Source organism: Neodiprion lecontei, chromosome 3 (assembly GCF_021901455.1).
Source record: "Neodiprion lecontei isolate iyNeoLeco1 chromosome 3, iyNeoLeco1.1, whole genome shotgun sequence".
NCBI lineage: Eukaryota > Metazoa > Arthropoda > Insecta > Hymenoptera > Diprionidae > Neodiprion > Neodiprion lecontei.
In genome coordinates this window covers 4,481,867-4,502,309 of record NC_060262.1, presented here as the reverse complement: position 1 = coordinate 4,502,309, position 20,443 = coordinate 4,481,867, and the positions used below count along the sequence as shown (strand labels likewise).

The 20,443-nt window shown below is 36.8% G+C and overlaps 2 protein-coding genes across 2 annotated transcripts in view; one reads left to right on the top strand and one right to left on the bottom strand.

Annotated features, from left to right (window-relative positions):
* Positions 1-12: 12 nt before the first annotated feature.
* Positions 13-5,238, bottom strand: LOC107223721 (cilia- and flagella-associated protein 206-like). The gene is made up of 12 exons (XM_046735883.1): positions 5,099-5,238; positions 4,855-5,026; positions 4,596-4,779; positions 4,346-4,515; positions 4,018-4,267; positions 3,790-3,919; positions 3,491-3,701; positions 3,228-3,343; positions 3,018-3,166; positions 2,827-2,925; positions 2,620-2,752; positions 13-2,559 (listed from the first exon to the last, which is right to left on the bottom strand). Exons 1-12 carry the CDS (start codon positions 5,222-5,224, stop codon positions 2,347-2,349), a joined length of 1,953 nt encoding a protein of 650 aa, XP_046591839.1. The 5' UTR covers positions 5,225-5,238; the 3' UTR covers positions 13-2,346.
* Positions 5,239-6,005: 767 nt separating this feature from the next.
* Positions 6,006-20,443, top strand: part of LOC107216740 — a 48,072-nt gene continuing 33,634 nt past the window's right edge. Inside the window, exon 1 of the mRNA XM_046735961.1 lies at positions 6,006-6,439. Coding sequence (XP_046591917.1) covers positions 6,274-6,439 — 166 coding nt within the window. The 5' untranslated portion in view covers positions 6,006-6,273. The remainder of the gene's footprint in view (positions 6,440-20,443) is intronic.

The following is a 20,443-nucleotide window of genomic DNA, read 5'->3' as shown; positions in this document are numbered from 1 at the left end:
TTCACTCAATCATGTTGATATATATTTAATTTTCTATTGAACTTCATTCTCTTGCTGCCACAGAATCACTTATGCAATATTTAGTTATGAATTTTAGAGATTATCTATAACTTTGCTGTGGTTTCTTGTCAAGGGGTACGTGAACGATCGAAAGTATGTCTGCGTTCACTGCAGTAGTCAGTAAGCAGTTTTTACATTGCATCATATTCCGAGTCAAGATCTTTACAAGTATACATTCAATGGTTGCCTTTTTCTTCTTCCGGTAACTCTTATACATGTTCAATTTCATGAATTTTTATTTCATTTTCCCACTCAGTAATATTAACAAGAGAAGAATTATACAATATTATACATTATTTAATACCGTAGAATGGGAAAAAATTCTAATTTGCGGACTTTGAATCAGGTTTCTTTTCTCTCTTTTTTGGGATATGCTATTATTCACTCACGAGAGCTCTGCATTGAAGAAGCATTAGATGTACAACCATGTAGAAAATGATTAATTGACAAATAGAAAATTTATTCATCTAGGGAAAAGATACCTTCAATCAGTGTGTAAATTTAATTTAGTTGTTGACAATTTAAATTTAATAATACAGCATAAACTGCATTCAAAAAGTGAGAAGAAAAACAATACAAGGAAGTTTTTTATATTTTGACATTGATGAGTCTTCAAGGTAGGATAGGTTGTTCCGAGGAAAATTAATGAAATTGAAAAACTATACAAAAGGGGAAAAAATGAAAATCGACATTCTGTACTTCTTCTGTATAATAGGAATATTATACATTGAAAGAATATTAATTATAACTATATATTAATGTGTAATTACTAATTAATTATTATCGTCGTAATGTAGGTTTTTTGGTGTAAAAAATTGACCTTTAACGTATAAGATTCAATGGAATGCTAAAACTGATGATGATTCATGATTTACATATACGAAAAAACAAGTTTTAAGTCAAAATGTGTGACGCGATAAGACAAAGAAAAAAAATTTTGCTGCACGGCGTTTGAGTAGGAATAAATAAATATATAAAAAGAAAAAATAGGATTATGAGTTGAAGTATGTACGTTCTAATTATGAAGTCATTCGTATAGTTGCCTGGCTGTACCTCACTAAGTACAGAACCATCCGTGTATTTTGAACATAAATTATGTAATTTTACGCTGGCCTAAATCATGATACTAGCAAAAGCAAAGAGAACAAAATCAGCTTGCTAACTAGGCCGGCAAATAACGAAAGCGCTAATACGGAAAATATAAGATAAGATAAGAATGAGAAGAAAAAAAAACGAAAAAAATGATTTAAAAAAACAAAAAAATACGAATAATGTTATGGAAGGATAAAAGTAATATTGATTATGTTTTCTAAAGCCATGAACAACCCGCGGTGTACTATAATTGTATTTGAAAACATTGCCCGATTAAAATATTGCTTTCATTTTTTTTTAAATTTGCTCTCTGTCATTTATGCGCCTCTGTTCCATTTATCCCTTTACGAAATACAGTTATTGTTCCTTTTTTGCACTCGACCAATAGTTCGACAATCTTTCAATTGGTTTATTTCGTGGAGAGGTAAAAATGCAGGAGCTGCTTGATAATTGCATCACGACATTGCAGATTTGTTTGATCAATATCAGGTCTCATTATATTGTAGTCGCTGGGTCTCCTCGATGAAGATTATTGTATCTGTTTTTTAAACCTGAACAACTGCAACTATATAATCAGATCGAGATTTAAATGAATTCGGTGTTTCAAATTAATTAAGTTATCGTACCATTAGATTCATTAGGTTTAATCTATTGTACTTATCTCACAGTGTTCGCAAATTATCCTAATTCTATAATTTTCTTTCATCTCATTCATAACATTACGCTGTGCTTAGAAGTAAATTTTTTTTACTCCCAAATGCAATTCGGTGCCGTATTCAAAAGTGTTGCAAGAAAATCCAGACATCAGGAATAAATTGACAAATTTCCCGGGACCATGCACTGATTGAAATATTTCTGAAGGTGCAAAGTAAGGAGCGACTCGTAAGGGTTGGTTTCTGTTGTTGGAACCGAACAAATGTCCAGGCCAGAAGTATTGACAAAGCTACGGAGAATTGTAAAATAGAGAAACCTTCTGTGAGTATTATTGTCATTATTTTTATATTGACGGTATAAATTCGCAGTTCGATTCGTAATTATATCAGAAATCATTGTTTGGTAAAAAAAACTCTGCCCTTCATATTATTACAGAAGTTTTCGAACTTGATAATAATTTAACGAATCCATTCCGTAATTTTCTTCACCGAACACATTTATTGATCAATAATTGTTTTACAGCCAAGAGCCGAGGGACTTTCACGCGTCCTCAAATTGGACAACATGTTGCTGATCGCCACGTTTTCCGCGCAATCCGTAAATAAAATTTTTCAATCTAGTAGTATTAGCGTAATTATCGCGCATTGTTTGGACCTCCCGATCTCTTGGCGGGGCCGCATGCGTGTAAACGCTACTGCGGAAGTGTGATTTGTAAGTCTGCGTACTGTGCGTAGCTCGTTGACAAATACTCGCCTGAAATTTATTTATTTTACAAATCCACAATGTAGATTTAAAAAAAATTATCTGTCCTACCAGCTGCAGCGCCCTTCGTCTATATTCCCAAGTACTGAACGTGTAGTCCTTGACAATATTCGACTCCAACGGGTGCAAAACTGTCTGCACCTCCTGGTCGTGCAGCACCTTGGGATCCGAGTTTGTCTCCGACCTGGCGAAAATTTGTGAAGAGGGGTGAAGAATCTTGACACAAAACTTAAAATTTGGAGAAAGTCGGGTTCTTACATGGTCTGAACCTTCGCAGGCTTGATTTCGTCGTGCATTTGAAGCAGGTTTACGTACTCGGGATGATTGTACACGAATTCTACCGTCCCGTTGACGAATCTGCGCACCAAGAGGAAGAACTCGATGCGTTGGATTGCGATTTATAAGAGACTGGAGTCGACAGAGCATGAAATTACGAATGCACTACGAACCTCTCCGGATCAACTCCGAACTTACTAGCTGCTTCTCTGGAGCTGAACGCGAAGTACTTTCCGTTCCACTTGAGCACACCGATGTTCGGGTTTCCCGGAATCAAGGCACCCATTCCTTCGGCGAGGCTCCACGCGCAGAACCCGAGATACTAAGGACAGGACCGTGGTTTTTTCCAAAAAATTCCAAACGTACTCATACCTCATACTCACCTCCACGTGAATTTGATCGAAATCCTTGGTGATGTTGGGGTAGAATACTTGGCACTCCCCCGTTTCGTCTGGAAGAATAATTTGCACCTGATTTCGATGAATTCGACATGCTACTAATCGTCAAGAATATGGAGAGTATAATCATGAAGTACGTTCGATGAAAATAACTCGTTAATACTTTTTGCAATCCATTACTTATCATTTTTCCCATCTGTTCCTCGAGCCTCTCCGCATCGGTCAGAACTTGACCGTCATCGATCAACATTCTGAGCAACGCATCGTCGAAGGTATCGACGTGCTGTAAAATTCCGAATTTACGTTATATTCGTTCGTGGTTGAGAAGGAATCTTGGAACGTTGCCATTACGTTTATCGTCATCGACTGTAGCTCCCAGAGAAACGTATTGATGCTGCTCAAAACCACGACCTCATCCTGTAGTTGCATCCAGGTGTTCGCAAGGTCGATGAACTGGGGCTGAATGTGATATATAAAGCGCGTTTCATCCCTTGGTAAATCACTACCAACCGAATTACTTTTAGTGCAATAAAACTTTGATTCTTACGTATATCTCGACAGTGGGAATCGCAGTCCTGCAGTGAATAGCACCGTGTAGTTGGAGTAAACGAGCCTGCAGTTTCTCCATGAGACCTTTCACGTTGCAATCACAGCGCTCGATGTCGTCCAGTAATTTCCTGCAGAAGGTAAATTGTATCGTGGGTGGTCAAAATTTCGTCTAGTATCATATGGTTCCTGTACTTGCATCTACATACTTATACATATCTCAACTGACCGAATATATACTTCCTGTTGACGACCCGCCGCCAGCATTTGAACGGCCCATTCAACGTGATCAGAAGTGATTTCGGGTGGCCAATGCGGCGGGTTCGGGTCATTTGAACAGACGTCTTCTCTCTCCAGAGAAGCGCATATGGTCCGGTCTATGGCTGCGGTAAAATTATACACCTTGTTCATTATCTTTTCCAGGACGTGCATCGTCGAGGATTGAGTCTTCGCAATTGCTTCCTGAAGAACGCTCGGCACTGAGGAATACAATGATGATTGGCGGAAAAGGGAGAAACACGAAACACTGCAACTATAAATTCACCGGTTCTACTCACGATCGTCAATCCCCTCTCCGCCTCTTTGCAAATCTCGGTTGAACAGCCGGATGCCAGCAACTATCAACATCAGCTCCGTCAGTTGTCCTTCTTTCCGTTCTAAGGGCAATGTGACGAAGTGATTCACCTCGGAAATGCGGTAGACGCTGTGCAGCGCGGCGCTGGCCTCCCTTTAAATTTTTAAACATTATTTTACCAATTAGTGTCAAGATTATGCACTTTTGCATTCAATTCTCTATACAGTGAGCACCTCAACACTCCCGGTACCGAAGGATTTCCGAGACCGCTTAGCAGAACGATAAATATCACCATTTTTTGGTACAACTTCTCGGCATCCTGTTCTGTGCTTTTTTGCAACGTCGCGTTGCAAATTTCCCGCAAAAGAGGCGCCGTTTTTGTGTAAAGGCATTTTCTGTGTTTCAGGATCGCCTCGTCTGATGGTTTTGAGAGAAAATATTTTCAGCTTTACTTATTCGAATTTTATACACTATTTTACGATTCCCAGTCACCTCTGGATACGTAGTGTTTTTTGAAGTACAGCTGAAGTTTCAGGACGACCAGGCTCGGTCTTGTTTGGTCCGTAAGTTTGGTTGTGACGGCGGAGACGATGCTCGATAAATCTGTTTGGCACGTATCTTCTCTGACGAAGTCATACTCGGGATTCAAGAGCACTAGGTCCAACTGAGAATAGTAAAGTGATTGACAAACCGAACGTGAGTTTAAATCGAAACTGACGTTTATTTACTTGCGTACCAAAAAGTCAATGAAATCACTCGACACGTCGCATTCCTTGACCTTGCAATCCTTGACAATCGTTTCCATCAAGTATGCCTTGACTCTGTTCTCCATTTCTGGATACATATTCGCAGTAAGAGACATTGGCTTGATACTGAAATCACGTTACCAGCTCACATTCACCTCGTTTGATCAATATCCGTGTCGTCACGACTACGTGATAAGTTCAATCTGTCAGCTTTTAAGTACTCCACATCTATTTAGCATCTTGCTACATTCTATAGTTTCTGTGGTGTAAAGTTTTGAGGTCAACGCGCTATGTTTTCATTTTTATAACCAACTTCAAGGCTAGTAATTAAATTGATCGTGTCGTAATAAGGCCGGAGATACATTCTACATTACGCAGTGTGAGAAATAATTCGTTCCGAGTGTTTAAAAATGTTCAAATTTTTAGCCAGAAGAGGAAAGTGATTACTCTTGTATTTTGTTGTTTAAAAATGAATGAAACACGAATAAACCGATTTAAATGAAAGCAGGTCAATTGGCTTGGATCCATTTGAGTTATAAACGATTTTGAGCAAAATCGTTCGGGCCACCCCTGAGTTATATGCAGAAATCAACATCTCTCTGTGAAAGATTGTCATATCCGCGAATAACTGGAATCGCGGGAAATTGTAGGGCAGATTCTTTCAGACGAGTAGGTTTTTCCAGCTAGCCCTTGGGGCTTTTGAATTTACAGAAAGCGACTCCGGATTCGTCGCGATATAAAATCTACATCACATAAGAATTAATTCATCGTAGTACATAGAAACACCATCAATATCCTCGTGGTGAGATAAAGAGCGTCTTGTTTGAATTTCGTGCAATCGAGTCAAGTACCGATTAGTCGAACGGTCACTGCGCGTGCGCGTCACCGCGGAGATAAACTGCGCATGCGCGACGACGAAGTGACAATCTGCCAACTTCAGTCCGTATATTGTCCGTGATCACTGTGATCAGTATTCGGACTTCAGTTGTTGCTCAGACGAGCCACGGGAAGGTGACGTTTGTTCGGCGGGTTTAATTGTGCCGTCAAACAGGGGAAGGAAATCGCCCGATCGCGATGCTGGTGTGACGAACCGCGCCGTCGATCGCTATTTATGCAGTTTGACAAGACGAGATAATAGATAAGCGAAAAACGCAATCCCTGAAATATGGCGAGTCGCGAGTGCGGCTGGTGCTCAAGTTCGCTACGCCCGAGTAGCCTTGGTGTTATTGCTACCACCGCTACTCCTGGCAAAGTGTTGTGCTTGTTGGTGCTCTTTACGTTGGTGCAACCCGGGATTATTTTCGCCCAGTCCGTCTCCCCTCGTCCACGAGGTGAGTAGTAGTGTGACTCATTCGCTAGCTAAGCTGTTTTATTTTTTATTTACGATCAATCTCCATCTCGCGCTTTGCTTCTCGCGCGATCAATGATACCTAAGCATTTGTTTATTACGAATGGCTTCTGCCAACCGTCTCGTTACGATTGTCGTTAAGTCGATGTTGAGTGACACGATTGTCTATTGTTATTCTTTCTTCCTATGATTAACCTTACTCATCTCGTCTGAAGAATCAACGTTGATTAGTCACAATTTCCTCCGCCCCCGCATCTCTCACTCTTTTGCCACAGTTTCCGAGAATTTATACCGTCTAGAATTTTGTTTTTCTTCTCTGATGTGATCCTTAAACCTGTTGAAAATAAAGTACAGAACAGAAAAAAAAACAGTATCCCGTTGTTTCGTTTTCTCTCGTAAAGCTTATTATTATTATACTCTTTACGTTGCGTTTAAACGACTTTTACGCGAGATCCTCTCGACAGTTTAAACGGCTATTAGTATTAAGTAAAGTACGTCAGTCGATGGTGACGAATCGGCGTGCTTATACGAATACCGAAAGGTTTATAAGCGTGCATTCTTCGCGTTGCAGGCTCGAGTGCACAATGTAACGTATCTACGTTTGTTTTATTTTCTTTTTTTGTTTTTTTTTTTAATTTTACACCTGAGTCACGAACGTAGCGCAAGGAGATTGATTGTCCGCACACGTGTGAACTGTGAAGTTGGCTGGTTGTAAAACGGTAGACCAAACAAAAGAAGAATAAAGAGAAGAAAAACAAAAAAAAAAAAAACGACTATCGCTTTATCGCCAGATAGTTGTTTCAAATAAACAATGAACCATAGACTGTGCAATGAACATTGAACACACCTCCGCACGCAACTACTAAAATCACATACGAATACCTACTTGCATTCATGTACACTTATTCACATGTCTCTCTCCGTTTCCGATTTGACGTTCGCAAAGGTCGTTGGAGTCGGACGGATGGACAGACAACAAAGAGAAAGAGAAAGATAGGAAATGCGGGCATGTGTAACTGTACTGTGTCCGCTTGAATCGAGGCGCTCGTTTTGTTGACCCAAACGGGGAAGAGCGAAGGGAGGGGAGGAGGGACGGGGCACGGACGTCAAAAGAGTTTTGGATTGAAATTTATGGGTCTCTGTACGAGGAGATGCACCAAGGGATGATGCATCGTGCTTTCTTTTTTCTTTTTTTCTTCTTCAATGTTTATTTTTTTTTTTTTTTTTTGTTTTTCGGGGGTCGTAAATAATTCCACGCCTCGCTCTTCCTCCCTCCTTATTTCATGTCCATCGCGTGTCGGATATTTCGATGAAAAATTTGGATAACGAACGGATGCAGGAACGGGGGGATCAGGGACACAAATCGAAGAATATGTTTAATGAAATATGATGCACGACAAGCGTAAGATCACGCTTGAAATGATTTTTGTAAATTTTTCGTTCCGTGCTTTATTACGAGCACGGTGGAGTAAAACAGTGGATATTAATCGATCGAATACAATGTAATTGTAAATTATGGTTATTTAATATCAATTTAAAGAGTCGGACTTACTATCTGAGAATAGAGAAAAAACGAAACTGAAATAAAGAAGAAATTACTGGAGACAAGTTCATTCCTATCACGTATAATTTATTGCACACGTAATTCAATCTCCATGAATTTTCAATGATAAACCGATATAACGACATTGTACGTTTTATTTCCATCCGTTGAATCGGAATTATTCACGTTAATCTTGAATATCGATAATTTTGTGTCTAAATTTAGAAGAATTTGAATCACCCAATATCACACACCTCACACTATAACGAACCTATTGAACTATTTGGATTCGGGAGCCTTTCCTTTCACCCATTGGTTCGTCAGTCGATGATGATGATACATTTTCTCAGCGACTCGATATTTTCAATCGCCTATTAATTCGTAGAGAAAGAGAGAAGAGGGTTATTTATATTTTCAATCGATCACTTTTCGAGTGTTGCGGTTGCGCATCAACGCGTGTTTCATAGGAATCATCATCCAGACTTTCCTGACCCACCTCAATATTATCACCTTGTTCGCTCTTCGATCGTTGCTTGCAAATAATTCGTCATCCTGATTATACCGCTCCGATGTCTAGTAGACGACGCAAAGCGTATCTATCTACTTTGTTATTACAGCGTGTGTATTCTTGTTATTATTATTATTATTATTTTGAAAATTGGTCGTTTCCAATGATCTACGATCTATACGAAATACTTGGAATATCAAAATGTGAGGCGGTTTTTTTTTTTTTTTTTTTACCTAACGTAGTTTAAGAAAACGTAGTTAAAAAAAAAAAAAAAACGCTACGACGTATAATCTTCCAAATTTTTACACGAATTGAAAATAATTGGGCCGTCTTTTTTAAAAGTTTACTACGTTTTTCGAACAATAATTCTGCGTCATGGCTTCTATACCGCAATTTTCATAAAACACGTCGTTTTGACACTTTGTTGAAAGATCCGTTTAACAATATAACATATTGTCTTAGCTGTTAATAATACGGGGTAAAATGTTAAAAGGATAATGATGGCTCGTGACCGTCGTATTTATTTAATTCGCGTAGGTGGTTGAAGAAGTAGTAGGTAGGCGTTAAATATCGTAGAATATAAACCATCCACTGAACACGTTATAAGTAGTTGTAACTAGTATAAATTCGTGTTCTATAAATCTGTAAATTTAACCGCACGTAGAACGGCGAAATTAAATGCAAGCAAGAACGTTCTCAATAATTATTTCGCGATTTGGCGAATTATTGAAATTGACCAGAATTAATTATGAGATTTTTGAATCTATCTTAAATAGTTGATCACTTTTTTTTTTTTTTCAACATTAATATTCTTACAGTATAGCGGATATATATATATATATATTGAAAAAGAAATAACAGGTAACGATGGGAAAAAAAATCGACTAAAATTTGTTGTCGGGGCTTTGATTGTTTTTTTTTGTTTTGAATTCCTTTCCTTTCCTTTTTTTTCAAAGAAATCGGTAAATGCGGCAGCATGGATCGCATACTCCTTCTCTTCATCTTCATCATTCTTTCTCTCCCATATTCTTTCTTAAATAAAGAGAGTAACTGAAACTAGTTTGACAAGTAGAATTTCTGCCGAACTGCGACTGCCGGTGCAACTGAATCGCTCTTTTTATATTTGTATAGCTCTACAGATGTGTAGAAATGGAGGTACGGTGCATCACTACGTATATACATATATATACATACATATACGCACACACACAGACACACTATCTCTCCGGAAATAGCTACAAACTTGCAGACGCATCAACTCATCTCCTAAACTCGAAATACTTCGTCTTGAACTCCTTCTCGCGTTCTTCGTCGATCATTGTAGTTTATCTCGGCGTTTTCGCCCCCCTCCCCTGCTTATGTCTCTTTTAAATATTTGAGAAATTCAATTGTCAATTGTAGAAAATTATTCGGTACAAATTGAAAAATCCTTCTCGCTATTTTGATAATGTTTGAATTTTTCTTGTCGCGTAACGTAACGAGATGTCGGATGTTTTGTAAAATTGAAATCCTTGGACTTTTGCGTTTTCGTTATGTATGCGAGGTTGCATGATCCATGCGATACAGCGATCGGTTCGATGTTACGGACGAAGGAGCGAAAGGCGGGCGTACGTAGATAATAAACTGCGAAAAGTGGGTGGACTTGGATTACGTCACTCATTCGCACCGTCCGAATTTGGGTCCCTTTGGAGACGCGTGTGACATGTGAATAATTTCACTTTTATAATTTATACATTTATAATGCCGAGTAAAGGATAGAGTAAATTAACGAGATAGAGAAGCAAAAAAAATAAAAAAAAATTTCTGATCAGGGTTTCAAAAGTAAAACCGAAGTTCATCGAAGTCGAATTTTATAATAAAAAATATATATTTTTCTTGAAGTGAGGTGGAAAAACAGAAAAAAAAAAAAAAAAATACGCTAAACTAACCGTGAATTCGAATGAATAGAATTCTATTGTTGATAATTTTATAAATATCCTTCGATTGTAATACAGGTTTTCTTGTAACTATGTAATTATTAAGAATTGGATTGATTTTTTTTTTTATAGTAACGAGAGGTTAATCGCTATGAAAAAATGGCGTACACTGATTACAATTACATAGATCACAGATTCATTGGAATTATTACAGAAAGATTGCAAACGATTGCAGAGATTTCAAGGCTTGCAAAAAATTACAAAAATTGCAAGAATTGAAACGATTACAAGGATTATGGCAATATTACATAAGATTACAAAAAATTACAATAATTGCAAGAATTGAAAATATTACAAGGATTATGGCAATATTGCCTAAGATTACAAACGATTACATAGATTGCAAGGATTGAAAAGATTACAAGGATTATGGCAATATTACATAAGATTACAAAAAATTACAATAATTGCAAGAATTGATAAGATTACAAGGATTATGGCAATATTGCATAAGATTACAAACGATTACGTAGATTGAAAGGATTGAAAAGATTACAAGGATTATGGCAATATTACATAAGATTACAAGCGATTACATAGATTGCAAGGATTCAAAAAATTACAAAAATTGCGAGAATTAAAAAAGTTTATAGGAATTAAAGGAAGATTAAAAAGATCACAGCGATATTACAAACGATTACAGAGATTGCAAGGATTACAATGATTACAATGATTACAATGATTACATAAAGATAACAAAAAATACACAAGAATACATGAGATTGCAGTAACTTGTGTAGACCCCAGATTAAAGCAGTGATATTAACGCCTCGTTATAGTATAATTCGTATGGAGGTTTTAAATTCGTTTCCACATGCAATAATTTCATAAGATCTTGTGTTTTAATTTAAGTTTAATTCGATCGACGGAAAAATCGAAACAACTGTCTTTGAAAAAAAAGAAATAAAAGTTGTCCATATTTCGTCGTATATGTCAACGGACAAATTTTGGAACGTCGGATTTTGTAGTCGCGTGCCGGGCAGCGTGAATTAGAACCCAATGAACATGTGTTATTTTACCCTGAATAACGCGCACGCTTGGGGTGGCTCTAAGCTTCTATTCCAGGGTATTTTGACGAGGGGGCGTAGAACCGGAAGTTTCAATAATTAGCGAAGTATTTTAGCTGTGGACGTTATACGGTTACGCACCTCTTAACCTCCGGCTTCTCTTCCAACGAACTACTCTCCGAAAAAATAATGCGTCACTCGATCTGCTTTCCCTCAATTTTTTTTTTTTTTTATTTCTATTTCTCCGTTCCCACGATCCTTCTTATGTAAAGTTCGTTTCGAATCGAAGCTCGCAAGTTCCAGCTTTTATCAAAAGAGAGTGAATTTTCACGGTGGATGAAGTTGGTAACGTTGTTGCCGTATTCCCTTCTTCTATGACTTTTCTAAATTCGATAAATCATTGTTACAAATAAAATACAGAATAATGCCGATAAGTCAACTACCTCGAAAGTAATCCTAAAATTGTTGAATGATAATTTTTTTGTCCCGATACGTACGTTACCAACTTCAGCCTCGTGAATTTTCAGCGTCAACATCTCAGAGCACAAAAGAGAGAAATATCCGTCAATTCCAATTGATCGATTCATTTCCCACCGATTCATCATTATTCAACGCTGTTAATCAAACTCGATGATGATATTACCACCGATCAATATTCCTGATCGGGTTTCTTTGCGAGCAGTATGTTCGATATACTGCTGTTTGAGAAAATGACGGTACTTGGTAACGAACGAAGGAGAAACTACGTGCCTCAGTTTATCAGCAACGACTCGTCGCTGACGTCTTGGAGGCTTATAACTCCAATGTACCGCGGGACATCCTTGTATAAAAAGCAGCACCAGCAGCAGCGTTATGGAGTATCTCTATACTCGTGTATGTCGGTATCTATCTTGTTGCATGTTTATACTGTATACACATGAAAGACCAAGAGAGAGAGAGAGAGAGAGAGATAAATAAAAAGGTCTCGGAACGGCAGCCGTGCAGAGACGGTTGCTTCGGTTAGTTCCATAACGGATATACACAGAGCCTTTGTCAGATAGATACCTACCTTACTGTCTTCTTCTTCTTCTTCGATCATCGCAGACATTCGTTTCGTATATTTCTGACTCTATACTCTTGCAGCAGAACCTTGATTATCCGAACCAATTGGCACCGAGCCTGGTTCGGGTAATCTAAATGCAATTTTCATCTTGAGGTATAATAATATATTATATACACCATAAATTTAAATCGACAAACAGTCCGTATTAAAAATCCAAATATATGTTGAACCTCTTTCAAACACCGAACGATTATTTTATCAGCGCAGGTTTTGTGCAGTCGATTATTGCCGATTGGCGAACGGCTGTTCCAAATTTTTTGGCGAACGACGATGTAATTTTTTTTTTTTTCTCTCATCTTCATTGTTGCGTATGTATTGTTTCCCTCGTTCTTTGCGATCGGCGTTAACTTAACATTTAGCAACTTTTCCAAGTGTTCGATAGACGAGACTCCGGATAATTTGACCACCGTTTATACATCTCGTTGAATTAATTGTACTTGGTCTGTGTGCAGCTAGCTGGAAACAGGAAATCGCGGTCGAATTAAGTGGAATGGTACGAGTTTACGTTGGGAAGTTGCAAACAGATTTCATTTTTACAGGATAATGGGGGAAAGGAGATTGTTACATAAGAAGACCAGCGAGATTCAAACTTTTGCAAAACTCTTTCTATAAAATTTTTTATATTTCTTTTATGATACTCGTTGTCACGAATTGACGATCGCGGGGTTACACAAAAACTATATCAACAGATCGGTACTGATCAATAAGTCTGATTCCAATTTTAGGAACAAACTTTCAACTATCGAATTTCTCGGCAAGGATATTTTCGTTTAAATCGTTGGACTACAACTGTTTCCAAAATTGCTGATCGTACAACGAATTTTCCGAATTTATCATTTTTATACACCAATTATTCGATAAAATGAAATATTTGAATCACACACCAACAATTTGTCTCTTTTGTTCAATTGCAATTGGTCTGTAACAACGAATGACCTAACAAGTGCGTTTTATCAATCCTGACCTTGTTCACCATCCCGACCGCACGTCTTACTTCCATTCGATCGCGGTCTACGATAACAACGACGCATCCTGTAAATCAACCAAGGAATCCACAAACCTTAACAGGAATTGATCGTCAAAGTTCAAAGCAGATTATAACGGAGCACATGCAAACCCGCTGGCAATTAAAAGGTATAATCCGTTGATTGAGAGCCTCTGGAAGAGGGCATCAGAAGTACGTAAGAGTAGGAGAAGGAGAAGGTGGTGGTGGTGGAGGAACAGCCGGATTCGAATCTATTCTGAGCAGAACAATGGGCCACAGTTTAACTTCACCGAATAGTAGTAGTATTAGTGGTATTAGCATCAGTATCAGCATTGGTAGTGGTAGGACGGACAAGGGCTGAGCAGAGAACGTCCAGCGAGTGTGATGGTGGAGTTTCGTCGACGAGGATTGGGAGGAGAAGGGATAGGACGGGTATGGATGGTTGTGCCACTGTAAAATTCATGGTTGAGGATAGGAGGAGGGACCCACCCTTGGAAAAAGAGGAGGAGGAAGAAGGAGACCAGAGCCCTTACTCACAGCTTAACGTACCCTGCAGAGCACCGCAGCAGCTCTCTCGTCGCGTGTTTGGTTGTGGCCTGACCAACAATCATCCTTTACCCTGTAACTGCACAATGGTTATAACGCTTTCTACAACCAACTTTGGATAGGTATTAAACTCTACGGGGGTTCGCACGGTCGACTCTTGATACTGGATACTATACTCCTACTGCTACCACCACCACCATAACCAGTGTTACTAATATTACGTTCTACTTTGGTCGTCACCTTTGATTGGAGCAGCTGCTGCCAGTGCTGGTTAAACGAGGATATCGTCCGTCTACCGTGACAACGCCTTTCGGTCATTGTTTTTTCACCCTTCCAGTCGCGGCTTTAGGTATAATTTATTTTTTTTCTCGCGACGTTGCTTCGAGGGTCACGAAGAACTCTAGCAGGGAATTGAAAGGGAGAAGAAGAAAAGAGAGTGAAAAAAAATTGGTTCTTCGATTTCAAGGAGCGTCAAGGATCAATGAAAATAGTTAAGAACCGAGCGGTAACCGGAAATCAAAATTTCTCTCACAATCGGTGTACGTCGAGGAGAAATCATTCCGGCCTGGATGACGGTCCGAGACAAATTCATCCGAGTCAGTTTTGTTGGCGTCGATTCCGCTGTGTGCGAGGGTGGATATAAAACATCCCTCGAATACCGCCGAACGACCCTCGGCCATAAGTTTATGGGTATCCAGGAACCCTCGTGCAGCCATCCTTTCTGTTTACGGTATATCAAGTATCCCTTTCTCGTTCCTAATTCCCCCAAAGAGAATTCGAAGAAGGGTACAGAATCATCTCGCTTCTGTGTTACTACATCGTTAAAATTTAAAGAAATTCTTACGACGGAACATCTTGTCGTACAGCCTTAAACTAACTGACGAAATGAGAGAAAACTTTAACGATCGGAGGAATAAAAATTAAATGGCTAAATTTTAGAAGGCTGCAATTTTTTTTTTTTTTTTTTCACAATTTGTGTTATTACGATGAAACTTGACAAATTTTCAGATTTCGATTCAGCGTATCCGTAATAATAAAAGAAAGAAAGAAAACAGAGAAACGAAACTTCGGCAAGTTGAATTTTCGAACAAAATCGTATTTTACGTTTGAAAAAAAAAAAAAAAAAAAAAAAAAACAAATAATGTACAGATAAGGGTGGTTCCTTTATTTATTTATTTATTTTTTGTTTGTTTTATTATTCCCCAAGCTTGAACTTTTCCACTACTCGACCATAATTATAATTGAGTTTAAAAGAAATTTTGCGTTTAATAAAAATAAAAGTTTTTGAGTAACACGTCGACCGTCACGATCATCCAAATTGGATCTCGAAAAGTGGACGAAAGCAGCTGGCGTACCGTAAAAGTTAACGACTGCTGCAACAGACGCGCGTGCCAAAGCACGGTGTTGAATTTCTTGAAACGAAGCAAAACGCACCGCCCCTAATTCGAGGCGACGTCGATAATCTGCAAAAACGATCCCCGCCTCATTATGCAGTTGAAAAATCCGCGTACATTCTGTTTGTAATATTTAATTGAATCACACCGCACAACAACGTTTTTCAAGTGAAAGCGTGAAAACGTACGCATACACAGTTGGTGCGTGTAAATAAATATGGAAAAGCTCCGTTGGAGAGCTTTTCCGTTGATTCTCGGTAAACGCTCGATGGGGGAGGAATTGAGAGGCTGCGTACGCGTTTTAATGTTTAGAAAACGGGGGTGGCGAGGGCGCAAACCACCCCTGGCATTATACGAAGGGTGGTGGGCACTTGACCGAACGATGGAACGAAGTTTTTTTGTACGTACGCGTCGAGTTTCCGGGCGTTCCTTCATTTTATTTTTAGCATTGCCGGAAAAAGCTATTTTTATCCAAGTGTTTTCTTTTTTTTTTTTTTTTTTTTTTATTTTCTCCTTATTCCTTAAACTGCATTTTTTTTTTTTATTTCCAGTACGAATCGCGTCGAAACGACGTTTTCTCCCTTTCTTTAATTTTTTTTTTTTCCCCCTTGTTTGCTTACTCCAAAAGTAAACTTCACTGCTGTCGTCGTCGTCGTCATTTTTATCATTATTGCTCATATAGACTGATGAGAGAAATAGGAATACAAAACTTGTAGGTATAAAAATTCTGATAACGGTCTAATGAAAATAATCATTAATTCGTAATATGTAATCGTTAATTGAATAATCGATTCGATGGTGTAAGAATATAAAAAGTTTAGTCGAATGAAACTTGAATTAGGCACGGTATGAAATCGATCGGTCAAATTTTAATTAAAATCGAATGAACTTTACTTTCATTCAGTTTCGATCAATGTTCCAAGTTGTTAGATATGCAATTGAAATTCATCCGTTGTTCAAGTAAATTTTAATTGAATTGTGATTGGGAACTTGGCTCGAAAAAAAAAAGAAAAGAAATAACTACAAATTAATAAAAAAGGAAGTGAAACATTGATTATAGCTGAGACTTCGCGTATTACATGTACGTGTAATAAGTATTATTATTATTATTATTGTTGTTGCTGATATCGTTATCATTTTCAGTATTATTTACAAACCACTCTATAATTTATTGTATTACTATATCAACAAATTCTAGTTTTTACGACGATAATTCAACGAAATCAGGGAAATGGATTTAGTTTCCATTTCATCCTTGTTGCTTTTTTCAACTTTTTCTTATCGCTGCGGACCGATCTGAAGCCGAAGAATAACTTCTTCGTTTCTTTTCTTCACGTTTTATAACGTAACTGGTTCTCCCTGCTTGTCCTTAGAAATTTTCCTACGCAACGATCGGTCCTTGAATTATCCAATGGAACGTAATTTTATTTAATTTTCGTAAACGATAAGAAAGAAATCAAAAAAGACGATTTCATAATATATATATATATATATATATACACTTGATGTCGTAGATAAATCGTAATAAACCATTTTCATCAATCGTATGATAATTATTTTATAAAATATAGTGATATTTGCGATTTTCGAGTAAAGTAACAAAATTATAGCTCCGGATTTTTATTTATTTTTTTTTCTAAATTTTGTTTCTTATTTTATAATACACAATCAAAAGTTTTGATCTTGATTTGCCCAATCTCCAACAACTTTTGAATCCTTCGTTTCAGAACATTTGCATGATACAGATTTTCCATATAAAAATTTGCATATTATAAACTTGAAAAAAAAAATTAATAATAACAATAATAATAAGCAAATACTAGATTTGACTATCAAAAAAAAATCACCAGCTGCAGAGTCGAAGATTTATTTTGTTTGTACGTGTTTTTTTTTTTTTTTTTTTCCAACATATATTTCCTACAATATTCTCTTTGACTCGACGAGCCGAAAATCCAGGCACGTGGAGCAGGAAGCACGAGGCTACTGACACACTCCAAGTTATAAATAATTTATTAGTTCAAGATCTCACCGATGTGATTCACCCCCTACGAGTTTGTTGAATAATAATAAATATATGACATTGGTCAAACTCATCCGCGGTTTAAAGGGGAGGAAAAAAAAACTCGGCTTATTATTATTATTATTATTATTATTATCCTTGCCTCCGTGGTTTTTTTTAATTTTTTTTTCTTGTATTTACACCGTTTTTGAAATCGTATAAGAAAAAAAAAAACTGTATAAAATGTACAAACAGGCAATTTTTGTAACACCGTACATTTTTTACATGATTATAATACGAAAATATATTATATTTTGTTTTGCGAAAAAATGAGCGATTTGCATAATAATTTTTGTAGGCGGGTTGATTTTTATTTATTTATTTTCGTTATCGTCATCTCTCGGTCTGCATGATTTGTTCCAACTTATTTGCGTTCAATCTGAAAACTCGCTGCGGTGAGTCAGAGTCAACTTCCTTCCTCGTCTCTGTGTGGATTTCTGCTTCAATTTACGGTCTGCTAGTCGAGTGACGGAGAGAGCGAGAGAGAGAGAGAGAGAGATTGTTGCGGTCAATTAATCGATCGCTTTTACAGTTTAATGACTCACTTGCGCTGCTTTATATTCTCTATGAATGCCCATTCAATTCCATGCTACATAGAATATACGTAAATATATATATATATATATATATATATATATATATATGTGTAGTTTCAAGTCTGTAGTTTCATTAGCGATCTCATTTTTCTGCCCTATGGAGTGATGAAATTTGTTTTTTTTTTTCTTCCTCGAAAACTTGAATGCAAAAAAATGTTGCGAATTTTTTATTTTTTTTTTTCTTCTCTTTGTGAAATCTGAATAATTTGAGGAGACGTAATTTTGTACGATGTATACTTTGTAATATTGTCACATCGCTGTATTTTTTTTTTAACACATTTTTGACGAACGTTGAAATATTTTTGTGGTTTTCCTTCTTCTTTTTTTTTTTTTTTTTTTGTATAATATACAAATGACTTAATATCTATGTACAAGAATCTTATCGCTTACGTGCAATCCGTTTTCTACTTCTTGTTTTGATTTTAAATCGAATTCGAAACAAAACATGTCGTTTGTTTGTTTGTTTGTTTGTTTTTTTTTTTATTTTATTTTTTTTACTCAATAATAATAGCTCACATTAAGTAAGTAAATAATAATTTACTCAATAATAATAGCTTGTACACCACGTGAAGCGAATTGCGAGATACGATCGTAATTATCGCTTACTAGTTACACATGTTAATTGATATGTTAAGAAAAATGAGTCGAAATCATTGATATGTGGGTACCGGAGATCGTGTCTGATCTAAAATAAAAAAAAAAAAAAGAAAAAGAGAGAGAAAAAAAACCAACTCTCTGAAACAAACCTTAATTACATTAAAATATATTAATCAGTGAAATTGTAGATAATTTATCGATCTGCGATTTAACCGGACGCGAGATTTCAGCTTCGAGGAATCGACAAAAAAGAAGAATTGGAATAATACGAGATGCATAATTTATGCGTATGTAATTATATTATATTGTTCCAATTTTTCTTTTTATCGATTCTTCGAAAGCGGTTTTTTTATTTTTTTTTTCCACCGGAAAACGTATTTCTCATGATGGTTTAAAAAAGGTTATCCAGAAATGAATGACATATTCGGAAAGGTGTTAATTTTTCACAAAACTTTTACTTATTGTTTCGTAATTTATTTATTTATTTATTTTTTTTTCCGTTTTTTGCGGACGTCAAGTTGGACAAGCTTCAAACTTTGTGAACTTTTCTATCTTATTACACGCTACAAAGGGTAAAAATTTCAGACGAATCGATTTTTTTTTTTTTGACGTCAAGTTCATTTGTTGATAATTGCTGGCTCGGCCCATATATGTAAAACATTGTAAATATTTCCTATATGTATGTATTTTTTTTTTAAATCGTAATTCACGTATATTCGAGTAATTAGAAATAATATTTCGTACGTTTCGATCACATTACAGTTGAGCAATAATTTCATAGCTGTTTAATTTACCGTATAATTTAAGTACGTCTTTTCACGTTCTCTATATTAACTTTACGCCGCCCTTTGTGCGAAATATTTTCATCGAGGGGTCGATATTATATACATAAAGTATTATCACACGTATTGCATGTAGATATTACGTAGAGGAAGCGGTCAATTGACCGTTTGAACAATAATTTTGCAACGGATTGTTACGACTATTATTATCATATTATTACTGTAATCGTCACCAACATTATCGTAGTCGAATTTGTGTAACACTTTACTTTTCTCGTTTATTTGTTTACGATCAACGATGTCCAATTAATTATTCAATACCGGGTAGTTGTATTAATTATAAAAATGTAAATTTATCAATTTTTAATACCCGATATCAAAACCATTTGATATTCGGAGTTTCTTTTTTCATTATTATATTTATAAATTGAGGAAAAAATTTGCCAAGAATATATATATATATATATTTTTTTTTTTAATCTACAATAATGTTGTGATTGTTCGGTTCTTTTCGAGCGTTGATTTACGGAGTAATTACGAACGAAAATTAATCGTAGAGACTTGTGTAACCGAGGCTTTAATTTTCGATTCCATCGGGACGAGTCCGCGTCACTTTTCTAATCATACGCACACATCGGGCGAACTTCCGGTCCCCCCCAAAACCGGGGCTCCGACCTCTGACTCTGTGTGTATTCGGTGTAACACAGAGATAAATAACGATAAGTGTTAGCCTGAAGGCAAACGAACGATGCCTTTCCGTGTACTCGGTTAGATATCGTCGTCATTGTCGAACCGGAAGTTTCACGCTTAATGCGAAATCGCGCAACGTATCTTTATTCCTTCCATCTTCCTTTTATTTCGCTTTTTTTTTTTTTTTTTCTCTCTCTTTCTC

Bases quoted from the DNA above. Each gene is read 5' to 3' on its own strand.
- LOC107223721 (XM_046735883.1), bottom strand. From the start codon at position 5,224: ATGTCTCTTACTGCGAATATGTATCCAGAAATGGAGAACAGAGTCAAG. The intron at 3,920-4,017 runs GTCAGTTGAGAT...TACCTTCTGCAG, and splicing joins CAACAGGAAGTATATATTCG to GAAATTACTGGACGACATCG. The intron at 3,702-3,789 runs GTAAGAATCAAA...TATCACATTCAG, and splicing joins TTCCCACTGTCGAGATATAC to CCCCAGTTCATCGACCTTGC.